Below are 22,500 nucleotides of genomic sequence, written 5' to 3'. Positions count from 1 at the left end.
TCGGTAAGAACAATTTTTAATGCCCTTTCGGTTTTTTCCCCGACTCGGTCATCATTTAAAATAATGAACCTTTCCTAACTTGACCAATGGTGTTCAGTGCGCATGTGCAACAGCTGACCGTGTTGTCACAACCCTCAATTTTAATAGACCAGGAGTAAAAATACATCTATAATGCGGCTACTTTTTCTTTAACTGTATCAAAAATATGGGAAACTATCCCATCTCATTTTTTAAAACAAAAAAGCTTGCCCAAAAAATACACTAAAGATACCTATTGAATTCCCAAATTTTGTATGTCGGGCTGATCACAATTTTTGCCATTATATTTTGTTTTTTTTTTAATTTCAGTTGGCGGATTAATTATTAACTAATCCCACTGTGCACGTAATTGTAAAAATAGTTACCTTTCAGGCCCAGAAACTTCGAAAGATAAGACTACACACGCTTTCCATATTTTTCGCTTGACCCATTCTATCTTATGTTGAGTGACGAACGCCAGTTGGTTACTTAGCGGTGTCGAAAGACTCAAACTGTTTGATCGCGAAAGGTAACTACTTTTTTCGCTTTTGCTTTATTTCTTTCGATGTGAACTTTTTTATGCCTGGTTATAAAGTGCAACAATATTCATTGCTTTTTGGTGAAAAATGCGTGAATATCGCAAAAAACCAAAAATATGAAATCTAAATTGTACTTAATATATACAAAATAAAAATGTTGCAGCAAAACCTCATAGCGCACAGCAGCGTATAAAGGTACTACGGTCAAATGAATTTCCACATTCGGCCTGTTGGCTGCGATGTGATAAGTGGATAAAGTAGCGTCTAGTTAATCTATCTTTCTCTGTTCAAAACATTCGCTCATTTATTTGTACACAGCTGATTTCCAATTCTTAACGATCACAGTAACTTTTTTTCAGTTTTTTACAGTTTGTCGGCTATTACTGGAAGCTCACATTTACACAAAAGATCATAGACAAATCCAACAGTCAAGGGTCGTTGCCGAGCAACATGAGCCAAGAGAGCATCGGCTGGATTTTTATAACGTAAATTAAGGTAATCAATCCGGTCCCTGTTCAAGCCAAACTTCTCTGCAACAAGCTGCCACCCGTCCGCAACTGTAAAACAAATGAAGGAATAATTATTACAGGTTGTGCAATGACGATTCTATAGAGGCACTGTATTGTGCCCTCTGAAACGGCAGTGTTGAGCTCAAGACACGGTTAACAATCTGCAGGACTTTTGGCTATCGCGACTTTCATGATAATTTTAAGAAGTGTTTCGTAGTGTTTCTTCTAGGACGAGATTTTCTTTGAAACAGTTGCACCAATGGTATAAAGAAATACCTATTTGCAGTAACGCTAGAGTTTCAATGTAACTTTCCTTCAGTTTCCTTTGACCTGCGTTTATGAAGCGTCTTCACACGACGGAACGCCGGCTGTGTTGGTGTCCCCCGGGACAAAGACACGGCAGCCATGATGGTGTATTAAACTAATGTCCAGTGAGTTCAACTCAATCTTTACAGGTTAACATCACAACACTTATTTTCTCTTTGGTTAAATTAAAAAGGCATAGCTGCTTATCACGTGAGTACAAAACGCTCTTTTGTTACACCATACGATGTACTAGCACCTGACAGTTTGAGTTGGATTCTTAGGTTAACTGTTTAGTTCTTTATCTGCAACTGAAGTATTTTCGATCAACAGAAAAATCCAGACAAAACAAAATTGAGGAAATGCCATGGCGATTATTAGAGTTCACAAGGAGAGGGGAGTGACCCGCAAATAGGACTAAAGAGTCATTCAATCGAGTACAATACTGTTAAGTGCAAAAGTGCCCCTTTCTAAAAGCAATATACAACAAAACAGGTGATCTTTCGGTGATGTAGCTTCAAAGAGGATTTTGGCGTTCTACATTTTAGAAATATATTTTGATGTTGGTGGGGGATAGCACTGAAGCATCATCCAAAGAATCGGTAAGAATATTTTTTTGAGGATAGTATTTTAAACTTCTGCAACTTACCAGTTAAGGCTACAGTGAGATCGGTTCTTTGTTGAGATGACATGTCCTGAATCTGAAGATTTTCTGGTAGCACTGGACCTTAAATAACGAGGCAAAGGTCTCAGAAATTGTTATGTGGAAGAGGTCTTGAACAATTATCTTCTTATTTAGATCCAAAGGCTGAGAGGCCAATAGATACCGGCAAGAGAAATAGTCGCCAATTTTCAGTTGTTTTTAGGATTTTAGACAGCTAAATTAGGTGCTGGCGGTCAATAATGTTCCTTTCCCTCGAAAGCTACTGATAGCCGTATCAATAAAATCATGTAGTGTACACGTTAACCCCGAACAAGAATTATGGAAATTTTTGAGCAGAATACCTCTAAACATAAAAACAGCCACATACTTTCATCGCTGGCAAGCAGATTTCCAGTTTAAATACAACTCTATTTTCTATTTGCTTGTTATCTATTAATTAATTAATTTATTCATTTAAAGATAAACTCATGTCTAGGACTTGGACATTTTATCAATCAGTCAATCAGAGAATGCCTTTTACCACATAAAGTAAAGCAAAACGCCCAAGAAATCCCAACATCCGACATCTACAGGATTAATTAAATACCAGTGTTAACAGATATAATTACTAATTATTCCATGAGCGCGCGTTGAATATGAGATGGCTATAACCAGTCTTATATCCAACAAGCGCGAATGGAATAGTTGTTTTATTAAATTCCTTAAACTCCAAAAATTTGGAAGTACGAATTACGAGCGAAAAAAGCGAGAAATTCCGAGCGAAATCGAGAAAACTCGATGAAGATACGATGTTGTGTAATACCTTGTGGTCAGACAGACGTAGGCTCATCACAAAAACATTTCTTGCCTTTTCGTGTACTATACTTCTAAACGTCGGAATTGATCCAAACTTTCCACAAAAAAGATTTCGCTTTCCGGCGAAAAAAAATTTAGTTTAGCAACGCTTAACGCAATCATTTACCATATAAGGTCAAACTAAGGTATATGAGCTGATAACCGAGATTGAGTGAACCAATCAGAGCACGCGAAATGCATTACCCGAGGTTGAGAATTTAATAAAGACATTTATACCACTATTTTCTCACCTGTCGTTCCAGCTGGTGTGATTTCCCTCAAGTGCTGGACAACGTCAAGTCTGTCAAAACATTTAGCTTCTCGTGTAAAACGGCGGATCAGTGCCTTGGTCTCAACATCTGGGTTGTCCAGTGAGGCTTCACTGCACAAAAGATTCTCCTTGAATTGACTAACAACCTGTTTGCAATCGCTCGATTGGCAAGAAAGCGATTCCACCAACTCACAAGGTAGAACAATAGCTCTTTCTTCGCTTTCTAAAGAATTTGAAAGTTTAACGTTAAAATACATACATACTTTACTGCAACTCCCTGCAAGAGTTTTTCAGTTACAAAACTACATAACTAGCATACTAAAATAACAATCAAATGACCAAATAACTAAGGTCATAAATACGCATTAAAAATTAGTGGAATACAATACGAAAGAAAAAGAAAACTACAATGGATTTACTATTTACAAATTCATAGATTAATCAGAAAAAAAGTAGGTCAACAACTCTTTTGCTAAAAACTCTGACAGAGTCTGAAGATTTAACATCGTCTCTTAGATTATTCAGAGTTCAGCACCACGGTAGGTGAAAGACCGCTGTCCGGTGGTTGTACGGCACCTCGGACTGTTCAGTTGACCGCCTTGTCTAGTATTTCTAGTGTAAGTTTGTGAGCGTTGAGTAAATTTCCCGATTAAGTAATCAGGAACGAGTTCATTAACACGCTTAAACATCATTACGGTATCGTTTAAGTCTGTCATTAACAGGCAGCCAGTTGAGAGGGTTGACACCTTGTGAAATGTGATCAAACTTTTAAGGCCAAGTACAACAACACTACACTGAAGTTTCTTGATGTTATGTTTACAAGTATTTGACCAGACAGTTGAGCAGTAATATAACCTACTGAAAACAAAGGAACTCAAGGAGACGTATTGCTTTCTTATCTGGCAAGTGTTTAATTCTATTTATTTGTATAAGCTTATGAAGGCAAGTAGAGACTGTTTTAGTAACGTGATCATTATAAGTTAGTGACTGGTCAATGTAAGCGCCAAGATCCTTAGCAACAGTAACGGGTATAATTTCTTTTCCTAGCATCCGAGCAGATGGTGTGGGAAGCTTGTTGAGGAGTTGAGGCACGCCAATTATTAGAACGTTGGTTTATCAATAAAGAATTTTGACAACACCATCTGGAGACACATTCCAGGTCCGCATTTACATAATAAAATATTGTCAATTGCAGTGGATGTGTAAGACAAGGGAAAGGACAAGTACAGTTAGAATCATCAACGTAACAGGCCAATTTGCAGTAAGTAAGGACTGTAGGGACAGACAACAGGTCATTTAAATGAATAGTAAACAGGACTGGTCCAATATTGATCCCTGATGGACTCCATATTTCAGTACAAGTGCATCAGAGATGGCATCATGGATGCGTACTCTTTGACTGCGGCCAACAAGGTAGCTATAAAACCAGTCGAGGCTTAGAGAGACACCCAATGCTTGCAAATCCTATCCTAAATAGGAAATTTTGACTACCTCAATGATATAAGGATAAACTGACTGAAACGTAAAAAAAATGTTCCAGTCTGTCTTCCTTAATTGATAATGTAGAAAGACATCGCAAAATAAATTGCGTTACGTCATTGGGAAAAACTCATTTTTTTGGGTGGTAACGAATTCCGTACTTATGTGTTAAATTCTGTAACCACTGAGTCACGTTATCTTAAATCTCAAGTATGGTGATAGCACACCAAGGCCAAAAATGTTCAGCCGCGACACATGCACAAATTATGTGCCTATTTTTTATCCATGGTGCATGTGCACATTGAGCTATTACTTTGATTGCATGGAAAAGAAATTGTTAAAAAGTTGTTAGAAGAATCCAATGCTAGTCATTATTAAAACACACGGTACAGTGGTTTACGAATGAACTCTCACCTTCACCGGTTGAAAGACTTCTTACAGGCGGTTCTCCATTGGCTTTCTGTGCACACTGAGGCGACATGTAGCAGGGACAAAATCACAACATGTGCACACACATGAAAATGTTGCGTGTACGTATTTTAGGGATATGTTGTAGCGACATGTCCCCTCGTGTAAACAGATACTTTTATAATTGTGCAACACCAATTTGGGGGTTATTTTGTCCCGCGACGTGTCCCATGAAGTTCAACAAGTTAACCTTTATGGGACACGTCGCTGGGACATGTCGCTGCAGCATATCCCTGAAACATGTACACGCAACATTTTCATGTGTGTGCAAATGTTGTGATTTTGTCCCTGCTACATGTCCACGATACCCCGACTCTATAATGCATGTCGCCTCAGTGTGTACTACAGACACTTTTGTTTGCTGCAACATGTCCCCCCGTGTCTGCCCACCTTAATGCCGGTTGAAAAAGTTGCCGATGGTCCACCAAACTCTTATGCAATGCCATAGTTCTAATTGTACTAACTCTCGCCACCTGGATAATTTAGATAGGGCGCAGGGATAATTCAGTGGTGAAGGAACTCACCTCTCACCAATGTAGCCTGGGTTCGACTCCCAGGCTCGGCGTCATATGTGGGTTGAGTTTATGGGTTCCCTACTCTCCTCCGAGAAGTTTTTCTCGAGGTACTCCGGTTTTCCTCTTTCCTCAAAAACCAACCTACGATTGAGTTGATTTGTTTCTGTACAGCGGTGTCCCCCAATTAGTGCCCTAGGAACCCATGACCAGGAGCGAACAACCCTCATACTAAGCCTACGTCACAGCATTTTTACAGACCGATCTAATTTCAGGCTATCTTTTCTCGCAAAAACCAAAGACAGTTCCGGTTTGGTGACTCTATGACGTAAAGCTAGTTTCTTGTCATTGGTCATTGGGCTCCTGTGAGAGTCTCATTCTTGGGAAATTCAATCTAAAAGAAAATCGGTCTGTGGAATCGCTGTCACAGTAATATAGGTCTGATGTTCGCTCCCAGTCATGGGCTCCTGGCGGTTACATTCAGATATTGTGCAAAAATACAACTTAGTAAAGTACGTTTCAATAAAGTGAAAAAGATTGAAGGAAACAAAGCGTTATTTCTCTTCTCGTATTGGAGGGTACCTCCGAAAGCGTTTCCCGGCGAACAGCTGGGCATCGCCGCAATGCTTAAGTGACTAGGAAAAACCCTTCGAGAACTTTCCCTCTTCCTTGTGACTGACACATTTCACATGTTTTTTGAAGTCCTGGAGCACTATCGCATATGTGGTCTAGTTAATGTCAATATCATACATTCATAATTTCGATTCGAGTCGTGAGCTTGTGAGCCTAAATCCACACCCCGTTGCTGTAACAACTTTCAGAGCCACGTTTAAAATTAAACGTACCATAAATATTCAGAATTCAGCCATTTGCTGTGCCTGAAACTTGTGGATCGATTCTCCCACTTCGAGTTGGTTGTTGACATCTTAGGCACGAGGAAAATGCCAGGTAACTAGTTGACATTGGGGAATATGCTCCCTTGTTTTTCTTAAGTTATCAGCTACTGGTCATCTTAGCCCCCCTCTCTCGTGTTACAATCCAAGAATCCAGCTTGTAAGGTAGTTGACAATAAGTATAGGAAATCGTATGAACGCGCATTTCGTGATTTATGGGCACGAGTGAAGTTTTGAAAAAAAAGGTCTCATCACTCGTGCCCACGAATCGCGAAATGCTCTCGCGTTCTTACACTCTATAACCCATTTATTCATTCGTCATTGACTAATCAGAAAAGCTTTATTCTCTTGAGTGACTGAGTATATTTAAAAGCTATTCACCGAAGTGGAGGTGGCTAGTGGTGGATATGCACCCCTAACAACCAACACTGAGGTGAATAGTTGTTTTAGTAAATACCAAAACAGGGAGATAATATAGCACATAAAGATGACTTTAACTCATTTATTCCTGCAAAGATTACAACATTTTCGGTTGCAAATCACGCGAGAGGTGCTCGGAGGTGATAGCTAACAACTGTTCACCGAAGTGGAGATGGCTAGTAGTGGACATTAACCTCAACACGAAGCGGCGGTCGAGTTAAATATCCACCACAAGCCACCGACACTAAGGTGAATAGTTGTCTTAGTATATACTAAAACGGTGAGAAAATATAGCACAGAAAATGGATTTTAACTCATTTATCCCAGCAATGATTAAGTTATTTTCGGGCGCAAATCACGTGCTAGTTTCTCGGAGGTGAATAACGAAGAATATTCGGAGTTTGAGTAGCCAATCAGAGCACGCCTTCTACGCTATCTACCGTTTCAGTATGTACTACAATAATATATCTTACTTGATGTTTACAAGGGCCTAATGCAAAACAGGTAACAAACACAGATCGTAAGATTGACTTAAATTCAACTACTCACCGACTTTCCGACATTGTATGTTTAACGGTCTTTGACTGAACGGCTGGGAAATGGGAAAGTTGAGGTTTACATCAGCTGATGCGATAGGGAAGGGGTTGCCTTGAGTTGCTGCTGCCTCGTTCCGCTGCGCAGCAGTCGAAAAACCTAACAAAGAAAAAGAAACTATATGAAGAAGCCAAAAAAATTATTTAACCTGCTGTTTTCAATTTCTCTCTTGAATGCAGTACTACGCTAAAAATTATCAATTACGGATTGGCAAACGTAAGTGCCCACTATTTTTACATATCTCTCACATAAACTTAAAGTTGCACCTGATGTTTATGAAGTTCAGACAGCTGACTCATCAAATACAACTTGGTGTTTAAAAGAACTGAAATTGACCGACGTTATTATAGTTGAAGTATGCTTTTAAGTAGTATTTCATGAATTCTGGTCTGTTTTCTCGACAGGTTCATTCATTGAGTTGTTTTAAGAATCACATACACATACATAACATGGCCTGGAGGGTAGCTTTTATACTTGAGCTTTGTTTTAGTTTGTCTCCATTTTTTTATCACTACCATCCGCTTTCTAAGAGGATAGGCGAACTAAAGCTGAACCAAGGAAGGATAGTTCCCCCCTTTTATATCTCGTCTTATAAAGCTTCTAGCCACATCTTGACTTATGTCCAAGATTGCACCTAATAGTTAGATGCACACCTAATTGGCCATTTCCAAGTCCATGTCTTTCCCACCCTCCCCCTTCCTTATCAAAGCGAGTCTAAGTGCAAAGTAATTGTGATGGTAATTAGTTCTACTTTATATATTTATGAAAATTATGAGTTTCATAAGAAAAACGTCGCACTTAGACTCGCTTTGAAGAGGAGGAAGACATGAAATATTTTGACATTTACCCTCTATTTCCAACAATAAGGTAACGCCAGTTTTAAATGTCGCATTTTACATGTGCCGAATCTAATGCAAATGAGCGAAAACAATAGATTTTTCTCATTTGCATTAGATTCGGCACATGTAAAATGCAACGTTTAAAACGGACCTTAGGGTAAGTGTTAGTGTTTTTTAGCTTCCAGTAATGCAGCTGTTTATCGTTACTTCAGTGAGCAGCAGCATTTGGGCTACACTTTGTGACGTTAAATGTCTGTATTCCGAGACACGAGTGATGTTGATTTTGGGGAGAAGAGCAAGGGGACACTTCGTGACGCTTATTGAAATCCGTGCGCATCAAATTAGGGTGAATCCTGGACATATCTCTTTTCACCGGGTTTCGATTCACGTACCTTGGTGTAGACATCACAAAGTGAACCTTTAACCATGACCTTAACCAGAACCAGAACCAAAAAGTAATGCATGAAGTTGTTAGGCTTTAAAGAGGCATCTTGTAACCCATTATGATGTGTAGGCATGAATGGCCGGATTACATTGTGTTAAAGCTTACCGAAAAGTGGCAACTCTGGGAAAGATGCACTTCGGGCAGAAGAATTGGCGCATACTACAAAATCTTTGCTTTCAAGATCCAGTGAACCGGATCCCCATTTGTAAATCAAGCGGAGACTCAAAACCTTTCCAGCTTTCGCTGAAATACTTCTCGCAGTTAGCGGACATTGGGTGACTTGTGACTTTGTCAGGTCGACCAATCCTTCGCTCATTTCACTCCCCAGAACTTGCAGCACTTCGGAGAGCTCTTGCTTCTGGGATGAACACAGGACCACCCGAAGGTTATCGGAATCTTTGTCTTTCATCTTCGCCGTGGTGACCCTAGGCATTTTTCTTCTGCATTTTTCAAGGCTCTCCCAACCAGATTCGCACAGCATAATCACCAACTGAAACGATCCAACTTCGTGAATCTCTCCACCCATGTGAACGCTTGCTGAAGCGTGCAGTTTAAGCTCATCTTCAGACTCTTTCTTCACATGAATTGTCTGAGAGAATACCGATGGATTCCTGTTTAAGTCGTACTGTGTATGTTCTCTGCTACAGTTGATACAGGAATTGGATGAGTCAATAAGTACAAATCTCACCAATTTGGATGCATCGAACTTGGCAAAATCAATGAGACTCAATGCAATGTTGGCAAAATTGCGAATAAAGACTTCGTCTGCAAATTCTCTTGGATTTGACAAAATATCTACCATCCGCTCGGAAAACAACTCCAACCGTTTGTGTAATCTCCTGTTTTCTGGACAGTTTTGAAAAAAGGACTTCAAAAAATCCAACATGGCCAGATTTGCTGCGCTTTTCCCCCATCTTTCAATTTCGGACTTGCGTCCGTAGCTGCAGTTTTGTTGGCACAGTTTCTCCAGAATTTTGGAAACGACCGACATAAGTTTTAAGACTGTTTTGTCTTGTCGAGCAATCCGAATACTGAGCTCGAAGGGTGCTAATGTTTCGTCCGATAGACCCCGCAAGCCATTTTGCTCTTCATGATTGGTATCGTTTTCAACAAAGACTTCCTTTATCATCTGAATCAACTCGGGAACAACGCTCTTAAATTTCTCAATAATGCATTCTTCAGAAGACGAACAGATATCCTTGCAAGCAAAGAAGAGGAAATCTTTCAAACAGTCAGGAATACTTCCTAGCATCCTGATAGTTATAAACGCATCGAGTTTCGTCGATGAAGCTGCTTTTCCCACTCCATAAGCAGTGCTTTCCATCTCAAGGCAGCAATCCCTTAACACCATCTGACAATATGCGTGGATCTTAATGGCAAAGTACTTCTCAAGTTCAACACTGTCGTGCTCTAGGCTGCCAATTTTTGTTGCTAAGTACCTCAAGTGCTTCACGTGCATCTGACCTCTTTCAGTGGTCAAACGGTAATCTATAACAATAAAAATATGCCATTGAATTATTATTATTATTATTATTATTATTATTATTATTATTATTATTATTATTATTATTATTATTATTGACAACCATTCACCGAGACGAAGTCGAGGTCTTTATTCACCGATAAGCAATGAGCCTAGTATAGGATTTTACTGAGTACAATTACATTCTTGATTATTTGAAAAATTTGCATTGCAGGTGTGCAGGGGTGGTACAGTGGTGAGAGCACTCGTCTCCCACCAATGTGGCCCGGGTTCGCTTCGCAGACTCGGCGTCATATGTGGGTTGAGTTTGTTGGTTCTCTACTCTGCATCGTGAGGTTTTTCTCCGGATACTCCGGTTTTCCCCTCTCCCCAAAAACCGAATTTGATTCGATTGGCTTTGATTTGCGTTGATTTTAATTTACATTGCCCCCAATTAGTGCTCCAGCGCTACAAGATTAGAAACCTAAATAAAGTTCCTTTCCTTTTCCTTTTAAAACAATGAATTCGTTTTTCTGTCACCTCGACAAAACGGCTTGCGGATATTTTGAAAAAACCGCTTAGGTGATTATCGCGTAATACAATGTAGTCACCTCAAGCGCAACCAATCAACGCAAAAAAATTCAATAATCACTTATGTAATTATACTAAAACCAATTAATGATAACGACGACGATATTGATAATGCTTCCCACTTCCACTGGAAAAAAATGGGCGTCACTTTTTCACAAGAATACGCGAAGTAGGCATCCTTCACAAAGCAAGGACAATTGAACCCTTAGGCGTTATAATAAAAGAAACGAACTGCAGTCTGCAAATATAAAATATAAAGTGTGTTTCCATTACCTTTTCTTAGCCACGCCAAACATCACATTTTAGGCATAGAGGGATCATTTTTTCACACCAGGCATGCTGGTGTGAACGCATTATTTCTCCTTCCGGACCCGATGAAGACAAAACGTTTAACTTAATTAAGTCTGTACAACGTTCTGTCCAAGGAGAAGTCTTTTTTAAAATTGTTCATATGAAAAGGATGGAGACGATGACCATGATGATAATCGTGACGGCTCATTTATCTGAAGCTTCATGGGAGACAAAGAAGTGACAAAAAGCAAAATATAAATTAATAGACCTTTTTGGAGATGCGGCGGCCATTTTGAATTCTATTGTTTCAAATAGCTATTATGGGATGCCCAGGGGGCAAATACATATTAATTTTCCCCCTGAGAATCCCCTACTATCTTTCGAAACAATAGAAATCAAAATGGCCGCCGTATCTGCAAAAAGATCTATTACATTACCGCAGCGGCTTTAATAATTATAAATAATTCTTGTTCTTGGGTGTCAAGGTCATCTAAAAGCGGTATCGCTTAAGTCTCTTAACCTGGTTTCAAGCCCTCAAGAACTTCCTTGAGAGAAGAAACATCACTCTTCTCCAAGATTACTTCCAGTTGGCACTCGTCGTCCCTCCACTTTTCTTTAATTTCATGCAGTGCTTCTTTAGACAACTTCAGCGCTTCAGCAATGGGGATGACGTTAAAGATGTCTCCCTTAACACCCAACAAATCTCTAACGTAACCATGGATATCTGCAAGCGAAAAAAAATTAGTAAGGTATCACCATGCGATGGGTAATTCTTCAGTCACATTAACCATAGTGCACTCTTCCAATATATCATACCTATAGATCATTTTACCGCCATCTAACTTACCTAAGTCACAAAACGTCATTTCTTTGCTGTTTCCATACTCTCCTTTCACAGTTATTCTCCCACACAGGATTTTGTCTTGTTTGGTGCTCTCTAATGGAAGTTTTATGGCATGTCCCGTACTCCACCAAGTCGAGGATTCTACGACGACAGTAAGGTCACTGCTGGAACATTTGAAGTCTTCTCCAAGAGACGTAGATACCTTGAGCTCTTCATGATTGCAAATTCGCCTATCGTCTTGCCCTTTCAAAAATATTTCTCTAAATCCTTCCTCTTTGAGTTGTACCAAGACAGACGTCTTATCCTCTTGGAAGAATGCTTCATTTTCGACGTCCTCGCTCACAAACACAACAGCAAGTTGGTTTGGAACAGATTTATCGTTGAACAACACCAACAACGAGTAATTATATCTCAATAAATTTAGTCTAGATGCAATGTCTTTTGTTAGAATTAGAGTCCTTTTCATGAAGGCTGCAATGATTGAGAATCGTTCCGTTGTGATGATCACTTCGTCACTTGTTTCATTCGATTCGATTGTGTTTTGAGTAATGTCTTCCCAAGCGATCTTTCTTAGACAAGTCTCCTTTCCATGTAAAATGACAACTTCATTAAACGAGGAAATCGCCCCTTTCAACCTGACTGTCAACTCTACTCCTCTCTTGAAATGGTGACCATTAGGTTGAAGATTGATGATGGGTGCACAGAACATGATGTCATTCTCAAGGTCATTTTGAACTAAAAGACCGCAGTACTTGGAGGGATCTTCTAATGTTACCGTAACAGTTACAGGTCTTTCAACAACTCCAGGGGCACACACAAGTTTGACTCCCTCTCCAACCACTGTACCACCTTCACTTGTTATAACACTGGACACTGATATCTTTTTTGTCCAAAGTGGAGCCTTGTTCTTTGTTTTTGTTGTTAAAACACCTTCAACATGAAAGTGTGCAAACAAAGATTAAAACGTTGTTGTACGAAATCTAGGAATTATGAATGGCCCATGAGGTATTGACGAGGACTGCAAAGCAAGATAATAGTGAGCAGTGGAAAGAAAACTAGAGAATGTACGACCACTTTGTAATGCTCGAATTTTCAAGAAATTTGAGGTGGATAATAGGGAGCCTAAGAACGCGACGTTTTTGAGCCACGAACGAACACCGGAAGTGAACATTTCCCATGCCAGGACACTGGTCTCTCCCAGATTTTTAAACTAATCGTTTCTAATATAGCGAAAAGCTTAAAAGGAAAACAATTAACTTCGGGTTGCCGTCCGTGGCAATAAAACAACGCATGCGCAAGCTCCCTAACATGTCGAGGCAAACACCAACTTACCCCATCATCATGGCATTCCACAAAGGTCACACTTGTTAAAGAAGTAAAAACTGCACATAAATAACCTTTGTTTTTGTCAATTATTGAATTTTTTTAAAGTGGCTCAGGCTACAGTTTTCTGAACAAAAAGGTCAAGATTTTGAAATCTGTTTAATCAAAGCAACAGGATGTCTCTTCTGAAGTGGTAGTCACTGCAATTAAAGTAAAATGTCATTTTACCTAACAAATAAATGCAAAGCAGGGGAAAATGCTAAATATAGTGACCCCGCTCCTGGAGGGGGGACTGGAACTAGACATTTCAAAAAAGGCCGTGCCAAATTTCAGGATTTCCTTAACAAGAAAAAAATAACCATGTATGGAAATAAATAGTTAAATCTCACTGGCAGGTTTTTCGTAAATGGCAAAAACGTCAATGTTGTCTATTTTGATAATAACTGAAAACTGTCAGATAGATCTTTTTAATAAAGTTGACGGTTTCGTCGTCATATTATTTACTGATTTCCAAACTTTAACCCTGGTGTTACTTGGGCGTGCATCTAATTAGGGTCAAACCTGGACATAAGTGGGTGTTACGGCTGGGTTTTGAGAAAAAGGTTTGAAATGTATAGTTTTCAGTCCCCCTCCAGGAGCTCGGTCACTATAATTAGTATTTTCCCCTTATTTGCATTCATTTGTTAGAAAAAAAATTACATTTTACATTAATTGCAGTAACTACATGTAACATTTCAGAAGAGACATCCTGCTGCTTTAATTTCACAGATTTCAAAATCTTGATCTTTTTCTTCGGAAAACTGTGGTGAGCCATCTTAAAAATTCTTTGACTTGGGCCATTTAAATTTAAAAACATTTGCTTGAACTGCAATACTTTTTATAAACTTAACTTTTCGTATGTTCGTATCAGAAGCCATATTGGACTACGAAAACAAAAGAAAGTATTTGCATAAATAGAATTCAATTCCCGGAGGACTAGTTTGGTACACCATCATAACCGCCATTTCTTTCTTTAGGCACACCAACATAGCCGCCATGACATCACGTGAAAACACTCTATACTTTTTTCGTGATGAGCGAAAAGAGCATTTTAGCTTTGCGTGACGCGTGAATGAGGATTTTATTATTCCGTGATTCGTGAATCTGTTTTTTCGTCCACGGGAACACGGTTTTCGACTTTCCGTGATCCGTGAAATACGCATTTACTTACACGTGATTCGTAAATCAACGATTTGTGCGAGACTGCATGATATTTATTTTTACATTTTAGCTTCAGTAAATTGGGTGAAAAAAGCGTACGGGCACCCAATTTTATTTTATCTTTATTTTTATGTGAAACGTGATCGTCTCGAATTTCGCGAGAAGCTGAAAGAAATTTGGATATTATTCGTGACACGTGAAAAGACCAAATATAGCTACGAGACTGAGTTTTACAAATGGGTATAGGGGACCTTTCGCAGAAAAACGGACGTGACATTTCAACAAAAAGGCCATACGGTTGCCAGGCAAAATGTACGTACTAGGAAACACAACTAACTTTAATAACGCGCTTCATTGCCACATTTCAAAGAAAAAACGTCGGCCCGACGTTTTTCAAGTTTACAGCAAATCGCCTGGATAAAGATCGTTTTTGCTCAGAATCATCTTGTCATTTTCGAGTTTTAAAACTCGTGATTAACTAAAGTTTTCCCCGAAACACACTAAAATAACGTGGCATAGCCCATTACAGTTTATTACTTGACAAGTCACGTTCTTTCCAGAGGAGTTGTTTAAAGCGACGCTGGTCTACCAACAACCGCGATTGGTCTAGAATAAGTTGATGGTGTTAAACCACACTTCGTGCTAAGCACCTCCTTTTTAGTTGAAGATTATTGCATTCTGAGCCTTTAATCCTTTGACCAATCACGATGCGTTACCAAGACCTGGCCCCAGTTGTTCGAAAGGTGGATAACGCTATCCATCGGATAAATCACTATCCATTGGATAGTGCAATTGGTTTTGCTGTGACTTTATCCATTGGAGAGTGATTTATCCCGTGGATAGCGCCATCCATCGTTTGAACAACTGGGGCCAGGAGTGCGAATAAGTGAACCACGTTTTCAATGTCAAGACGCCTTTTGAAAAGTCACTCGTAGAGTACAGAACACTTTTAAGAACAAACTTTCGTACGAAGGAAAAGACGAACTATACATTACCAGAAATTCGAGTCATATTACGTCACGAATACCGCATGTCAATCAAATGGAACAGAAAAAATGGCTGCCCGATGTTGTAAAGAAATGTATGGGATCTAAAATAAAATATCAATTTTTGGCAGTTCAAATAAATTAACTTTCAACTGCTGCTATAACTATTAAATAACTGCTTCTCGTTGTATTTACGGCCGGGATACAGCCTTATATCCGTAGCTTAAATCTTTGCTTGGCCTTGATGTTAACACTTTGCATTACAATACCAGCATTTGGATTTTCTTTTTCCTAACCACTAACTTAATACTAACTCACAAACAGCCTTTCTAGATTATTATTATTACTAAGGGTTCCATATTGGAAGTGAAGTGCTGCCCCATGTAGAGAACGATGGTGGGCGTGAGATATGAAGATATCACATGGTGTTGGAGATGGTTGGAAAAATATAGTAAATTAATGTTGTAGAAAAAAGCAAGTTTGAAGTGGATTTCTAACAGACTCAAACACGCAAGAGTAATATTAACTTGAACGATTTATTTTTACTGGTACATTTAATTTTTTTTTCTCATTGTAGATTTCTACTAGCAATAAATTCTGGTGAAAGAATTGTCAACAATAGTTATTCTTCTGATAAAACATCTGAAACACCTGTCTTCTGTTCTTGTCTCTAATGGTTACCCTCTTTCTTTCTTGCAGAAAATCACCAAGATCAGGAAACCGAGTAGCAGTGCTGAACCCACGATCGAGTACAAGTCTACTACGGTTTTACCCTATGTGAAAGGCCTATCCCAACAACTTCGCCGCTGCCAACAGCAACAAGGCATACGCGCTGTTTTGAAGTCGGAGACTACATTAAGATCACATCTAGTACGTACAAAAGACGCTGTGGAGCCGACTAAACAAGATGGCGTGGTTTACAGGATTCCCTGTGAATGCCGTAAAGTCTACATTGGCGAGACTGGAAGACCTATGCAATATAGAAGGAAAGAACATGAGCGAGACATCCGACTTGCCCGTACCCAGACCTTCGCCGTTTCAGAACACGCTAACAACACCGGATACAACCCGCTTTGGAACGAAGCAAAGTTTATTGATCGTAACCCTCATTGGTGCACACGTAGGGTCAAAAAGGCGATTCACATAAGACTTTACCCTAACAACATCAACAGGGATAGTGGAATAGAAATTCCAGAAGCATGAACGCCCACGATCAAGAAACACAACAACAGGAGAACCGTACGACAGCGGACCGCCGAAGGAACAACACGCCGAAACAGCGAGGATTGAAACGCACCAACCACAGCTGCTGAAAACCAACAAATCGCAGCGGAGCATCCTGTTTAAAAGATGACGAGTAACCAGTCGACATCATCGCCTGATGAAGACTAACAGTATGCTGTCGAAACGCCGCGATCTACATCACAAGTGACCACATCGTGAGACAAACAAGAATACATTATTGTTATTGTACTTCACCACAATGAATAACAGCAACCTCTTTTTACGACAATAAAGTAACTGCATTGACCATAGCCCTTTGTGCTCGCATCAGAGAAGTGATGTAATTCCTTCTTCACGACTTTCCCAAAGTCTTCGGAACGAAAACATCTACGGCCTGAAAAACTCTGAAGGACATGCAGTTCCATGCATCTCCACTTTCGTTTTTGCCCCGAACACTTGTGGGGGGAGAAACCATGTGTTCCAATTGTCAACATTTTCACAACTGTTCCGTGTTTAAGTATTCCAGTGTTCCGTTTTTAGTATTATGGCGTTCCGTGTTTAAGTATTCCTGTATTCCATGTTTAAGTATTCCGGCGTTCCGTGTTTAAGTATTCCTCCCTTTCGGTATTCCATCATTCTGGCATTCCGTGTTTAAGTACTAACCAGATATCACAGCAGAAATAGGAGGCTGCCCTGTGCGGGCAGCAATTATTATTATTATTATTATTGTTATGACGAAAAAAGCATATTGCTCAGGCTGTCATTGCCGACTAAAATAAACGCTATTGGGAGGGCCATAACAAATGGCCAAGAGCCAACAGGTTACCTCTCTCGATCACTCTTATTCTTCTAAAATTTTTTCTTAGGATTTCCGCTGTTTTGAACAAGATAATGTTTGGCACTACACCGATATTTACATCAACTTGTATCTTTTCCATTTTTCCTGGTCCACTGCCTTTTCTTTAGCTTCCTGATCCCCATTTGTCGTGGTAGTACTTTTATTCAAAAGGACTAGGAACTAGTTTTATCACGGACATGCGCAGTGTAGGACCAGATCGAGCGTGAGGTTTTCTTCGGCTATGTTTTTATTGTCACAAACCAGGTTCAGTGTTATGTCGGTTCATTAAACGAGTTTAAATTAAGAAGCGATGACTTATCCTTGAATTTTTTACCCTTTCGCAAGAACATTTGGTAGCAAAGCGAGGTTCGGTAGAGAATTTTGAACTCTGAAGAAGCGAAAACTGAGATCGAAGTGCTCATACACGAAGAACCGAAAGAAGCTTATGATGGTGATGGAAGGAAGACTGTCTTCGAGAATGCAAGTTATTGAGAGCCTGAGTGTTTTTACGGACGCTTACGAGGGTGTGCTTCGAGCCTGCGAGGAGTTAGAAGCTTACTACGAAAACATAAGAGATTCAAGAAAACTCGGTGCTGTTTCGAAGGAACTGGATGCAATTGAGAGGGATTTCTCCGAAGTCGAAAGAACTGAGCGGCATGAGCAGATCATCAGCTGAGGATCAAACGAAGCGACTAAGAGAAGAAATAACAAAACAGGAAGAAGAGCTCATTTGAGTCGAACAAGAAATCGAGCGAACTGTTGCTGAATACGAGAAGCAACTTGCACAGATCCTGTTGTCAAGAAAGCCGTTACAGAAACAAGATTTTGTTGCTCAAACAGCCTGTTATATCTTCGTGCACTCAAATTCCGAACGCTTCAACCACAATTGGAATGGTAGCTGGATTGCCTACGCCCTCGTTCCGCGGAGATGTTTATACGCCGACTCCACTTGTTCCGTTTTATCCTTCAGTGGAATAGCAACTCCGGCTTCAACAGCCAACTTCAGCGACACCAGTAGTCTCATTTCAAAGTTTAATGAATCAGTCACATACTTCACCGTTTCCTACAGTGAGCAGGTCTTCGCCGAGCGTTTATTTACCATCACTAATGCAACAATTACCCTTCAGTGGAGGTCAAGGTCAGTTTATGCCCACTGGAAGAAACCAGCCATCTCCACTGTCCACCGCAGACCAGATTAGTGCTAACTCCTCTGCTCTTCTATTAAGAGTAAGTGTTCCCAAGTTCATTGGTCAAAAGAAGAATTGTGAAGCTTGGAGAGCAGCATTTTATTCCTGTGTGGACCGTACTGGAGCTACACCAGAGTACAAGCTTTTGCGATTGCGGGAATGTCTTCAGGGTGAACCTCTAAGAGTCGTTGAGGACCTGGGACACTCAGCAGCAGCGTATGAAGCGGCCAGGTCCCGTTTAGAACGAAAGTATGGAGGAAATCAAAGGGCCCTGACACTTAGACTTAAAGAGCTGAATGCCTTTAAACCAGTGAGAGAAGGTAACGAGAGAGACCTGGAGAAGTTTTCAGAACTGCTTGATGGGATTGTTGTGAACTTGAAGGATGCTAACCAGGAGGCAGAGCTAGGAAATGGATCATTGTACATCACTCTACAGTGGAGGTTTAATAAAGAGCTTCTGTCTAAGTACAAGCAGTGGGTTAGCGACAACCATCGAACAGAGAATGTGAGCACATTAAGAGAGCTGACCACAGCTTCAGAGACTGTAAGAGGTGTTCTCAAAGAATCCCCTAAGGAGAGGAATAGCCCCACAGCAGGATCATCTTTTGTAACTAGAAATTCCACTCTTGATAAGAAGAAACCAAGTCAGGCGTGTAAGGTGTGCAATGCTCAACATGGAATATGGTCTTGTGAGAGCTTTAAAAAAATGACAGGGCCAAAACGATGGGAAGTAGCCTCAGGACACAAATTATGTTTTAGTTGTCTAGCAGATAGTCATAGAGGTCAAGAGTGTTTTAGGAGCAGAGTGTGTGGACTAAACGGATGCAGATCACAGATCATCATCGAATGCTTCATGAGCATCGAGCTGAAGTCAAGACCCCTCAGAATGATTCCACAGCCAGGTCAGACCTGCCGCTCACATCTGTAAGTAGATCAGCTGAAGGAGAGACAAATGAGAGGACCCATATGACAACGACTACAATTAAACGCACTGTTCCTTTGGAGTTCGAGGCCCTACGGACCGTTCATCTGTATCTGGCCAGTGGAGGAAGACAAGTGAACGTGAATGCTCTCCTGGATGAAGGAAGCAGTAGGTCTTACTTGAACAGTGATGTTGTTGCAGAATTGGAGATATGTCCAGAAATGCACACAACAACAACAACAATGGCAAAACGAGAAAATGTTGGGGAATTTGGCAAATATGGCGAAAATGACAATTTTGCCACAATCGCCAACGAGGAAAAACACAAAGCAGTGAAGGGGGCCCATAAAAGTTGGCGAAAGCGACGAATTTGGCAAATATGGCGAAAATGACAATTTTGCCACAATCGCCAACGAGGAAAAACACAAAGCAGGGAAGGGGGCCCATAAAAGTTGACAAAAGCGGCGAATTTGGCAAATATGGCGAAAATGACAATTTTGCCGCAATCGCCAACGAGAAAAAACACAAAGCAGTGAAGGGGGCCCGTAAAAGCTGGCGAAAGCGACGAATTTGGCAAACATGGCGAAAATGACAATTTTGCCACAATCGCCAACGAGGAAAAACACAAAGCAGTGAAGGGGGCCCATAAAAGTTGGCGAAAGCGGCGAATTTGGCAAATATGGCGAAAATGACAATTTTGCCACAATCGCCAACGAGGAAAAACACAAAGCAGGGAAGGGGGCCCATAAAAGTTGACAAAAGCGGCGAATTTGGCAAATATGGCGAAAATGACAATTTTGCCACAATCGCCAACGAGAAAAAACACAAAGCAGTGAAGGGGGCCCATAAAAGTTGGCGAAAGCGGCGAATTTGGCAAACATGGCGAAAATGACAATTTTGCCACAATCGCCAACGAGGAAAAACACAAAGCAGGGAAGGGGGCCCATAAAAGTTGACAAAAGCGGCGAATTTGGCAAATATGGCGAAAATGACAATTTTGCCACAATCGCCAACGAGAAAAAACACAAAGCAGTGAAGGGGGCCCATAAAAGCTGGCGAAAGCGACGAATTTGGCAAACATGGCAAAAATGACAATTTTGTCACAATCGCCAACGAGGAAAAACACAAAGCAGTGAAGGGGGCCCATAAAAGTTGGCGAAAGCGGCGAATTTGGCAAATATGGCGAAAATGACAATTTTGCCACATTCGCCAACGAGGAAAAACAGAAAGCAGTGAAGGGGGCCCATAAAAGTTGGCGAAAGCGACGAATTTGGTAAATATGGCGAAAATGACAATTTCGCCACAATCGCCGACATGGCAAAGCAATGAAGGGGGCCCATACAAGTTGGCGAATGTGGTGACCAAAAATTAAGGAAAGGCTAATTCGATCTCCAGTGCTGTTTGACCTCAAATTAGAAACGTTCGTTTTTTTGCATTGTAATGATTTGAGAAATTTTACAAACCAGCACGAAGAACAAGGGAGAGAGGAACGAATTTGGGAAATCGGGAAGATATGGCAGCAGGAAGTTATGGCAAGGTTGTCATTTAGTGACTAAGGTGGAACAATTTACTGACAGATATACATGTAACTGCCTCGTATTTTTATACTCTGACAATTCATGTAAGAATGACTTCACCAACAGGTACTAAGAGATGCAAAGCAATTATTTGGAGCTTACCAATGTCAGCTTGCAAGGAATTAGATTGAATGAGCCACACACAAAAAATGTCCTTGTCGTATGACCCATTACTTGAAAGTAACCATTGGTTAAAGATGCATCTCGTGTCGGGGAATTTTATAGTAGCTTTTCACGAATCATGCCATCAATGTTCTAAGTGAGTCGAGATTGAAATCCTTTTACCATAATTATAGAAGAATGTCGACACCAAGTTTAACAGAAGTTGCAAACTTATTTCTTCTCTACAAGACGATAAACATTTCCTGAATTGTGATCCGCAGGAAACAACGAAGTGATGCTTGGACGCCATCTTATGAACTTGACATATACTTCGTGTTAGGTCACCGTAGTGTAACTGCTAGCTGAGCCCCAAGTCTCATCGTTCGTTGTCTTGCTTACGTAGTTATTCGTCACCTGACTGCTTGTCAAAGGATATTTAGGCATATGAACCAGCACCGATTTATGTTCTATATTGTTAATCTGTGTGAATTATGGAATCGAAAGGTTGAAAAAAGTCATAGCACTGTGTAATTAACAATGGTAATTCGGCTGAGTGGAGAGCAGTTTGGTCTAAAATCACAAGTATGATTTCAGGGGCCTGTTTCGCGAAGGTCTTGATAATTTTTGGGCCCAAAAACCATTATGATTATTTTATGAAACTTGTAAATGTTGAATTTGTTTCATAAAATGGGTTAGCCTGGTTAATTATTAATTATGAATTATTGATATTGTATCATTCGAACTTTTAGTGCATGGAAACACTTAAGTGATTGCGCATAAAATGTAATGATTTTTGTAAGAGTCAATAAATTATAAATGTCTCAAGGATTTGAATTTTGCTGGGTATTTAAATATAGAATTTATGTCGTATAATATTAATATAGTGGTAGACAACTGGCATGTTTCTTAGGTGCATGAGCTTAAGAGATGTAGCTCTTTGAAATAAAGCCCGCAGCACACAGTGAGGAAAGAGCTGAGCAAACTGAGCGGTTTTCTCAGCTGTTTCCTCACGTGTGCGGGGAGAAAAAAATTTTGGTGCGCAATACGCTGGAAATACGCCTCGCGAGGCCGTGAGGATAAAATCAAACATGTTTGATATTTTTGGTCTCGAGAGGCAAATTCCTTACTGTGTGCGGCCATCGTGGTCAACCTCACCTAACAGAGT

The 22,500-nt window shown here is 40.2% G+C and overlaps 1 protein-coding gene across 6 annotated transcripts in view; it reads right to left on the bottom strand.

The window, feature by feature from the left end:
- Positions 1–124: 124 nt before the first annotated feature.
- Positions 125–22,500, bottom strand: part of LOC138049531 (uncharacterized) — a 161,863-nt gene continuing 139,487 nt past the window's right edge. For 5 of the 6 annotated variants that reach the window (XM_068895842.1, XM_068895846.1, XM_068895847.1 and 2 more), the window contains 7 exons: positions 11,980–12,906; positions 11,653–11,856; positions 8,894–10,276; positions 7,460–7,603; positions 3,119–3,361; positions 2,019–2,096; positions 125–1,114 (listed from right to left, as the gene is read on the bottom strand). In XM_068895842.1, coding sequence (XP_068751943.1) covers positions 921–1,114; positions 2,019–2,096; positions 3,119–3,361; positions 7,460–7,603; positions 8,894–10,276; positions 11,653–11,856; positions 11,980–12,906 — 3,173 coding nt within the window. In that variant the 3' untranslated portion in view covers positions 125–920. The remainder of the gene's footprint in view (positions 1,115–2,018; positions 2,097–3,118; positions 3,362–7,459; positions 7,604–8,893; positions 10,277–11,652; positions 11,857–11,979; positions 12,907–22,500) is intronic. The other variant, XM_068895845.1, reaches the window with a different exon arrangement.

This window comes from Montipora capricornis, chromosome 5 (genome assembly GCF_036669925.1).
Source record: "Montipora capricornis isolate CH-2021 chromosome 5, ASM3666992v2, whole genome shotgun sequence".
In the NCBI taxonomy this organism is placed as follows: Eukaryota; Metazoa; Cnidaria; class Anthozoa; order Scleractinia; family Acroporidae; genus Montipora; species Montipora capricornis.
This window is presented reverse-complemented; position numbering and strand designations above follow the sequence as displayed.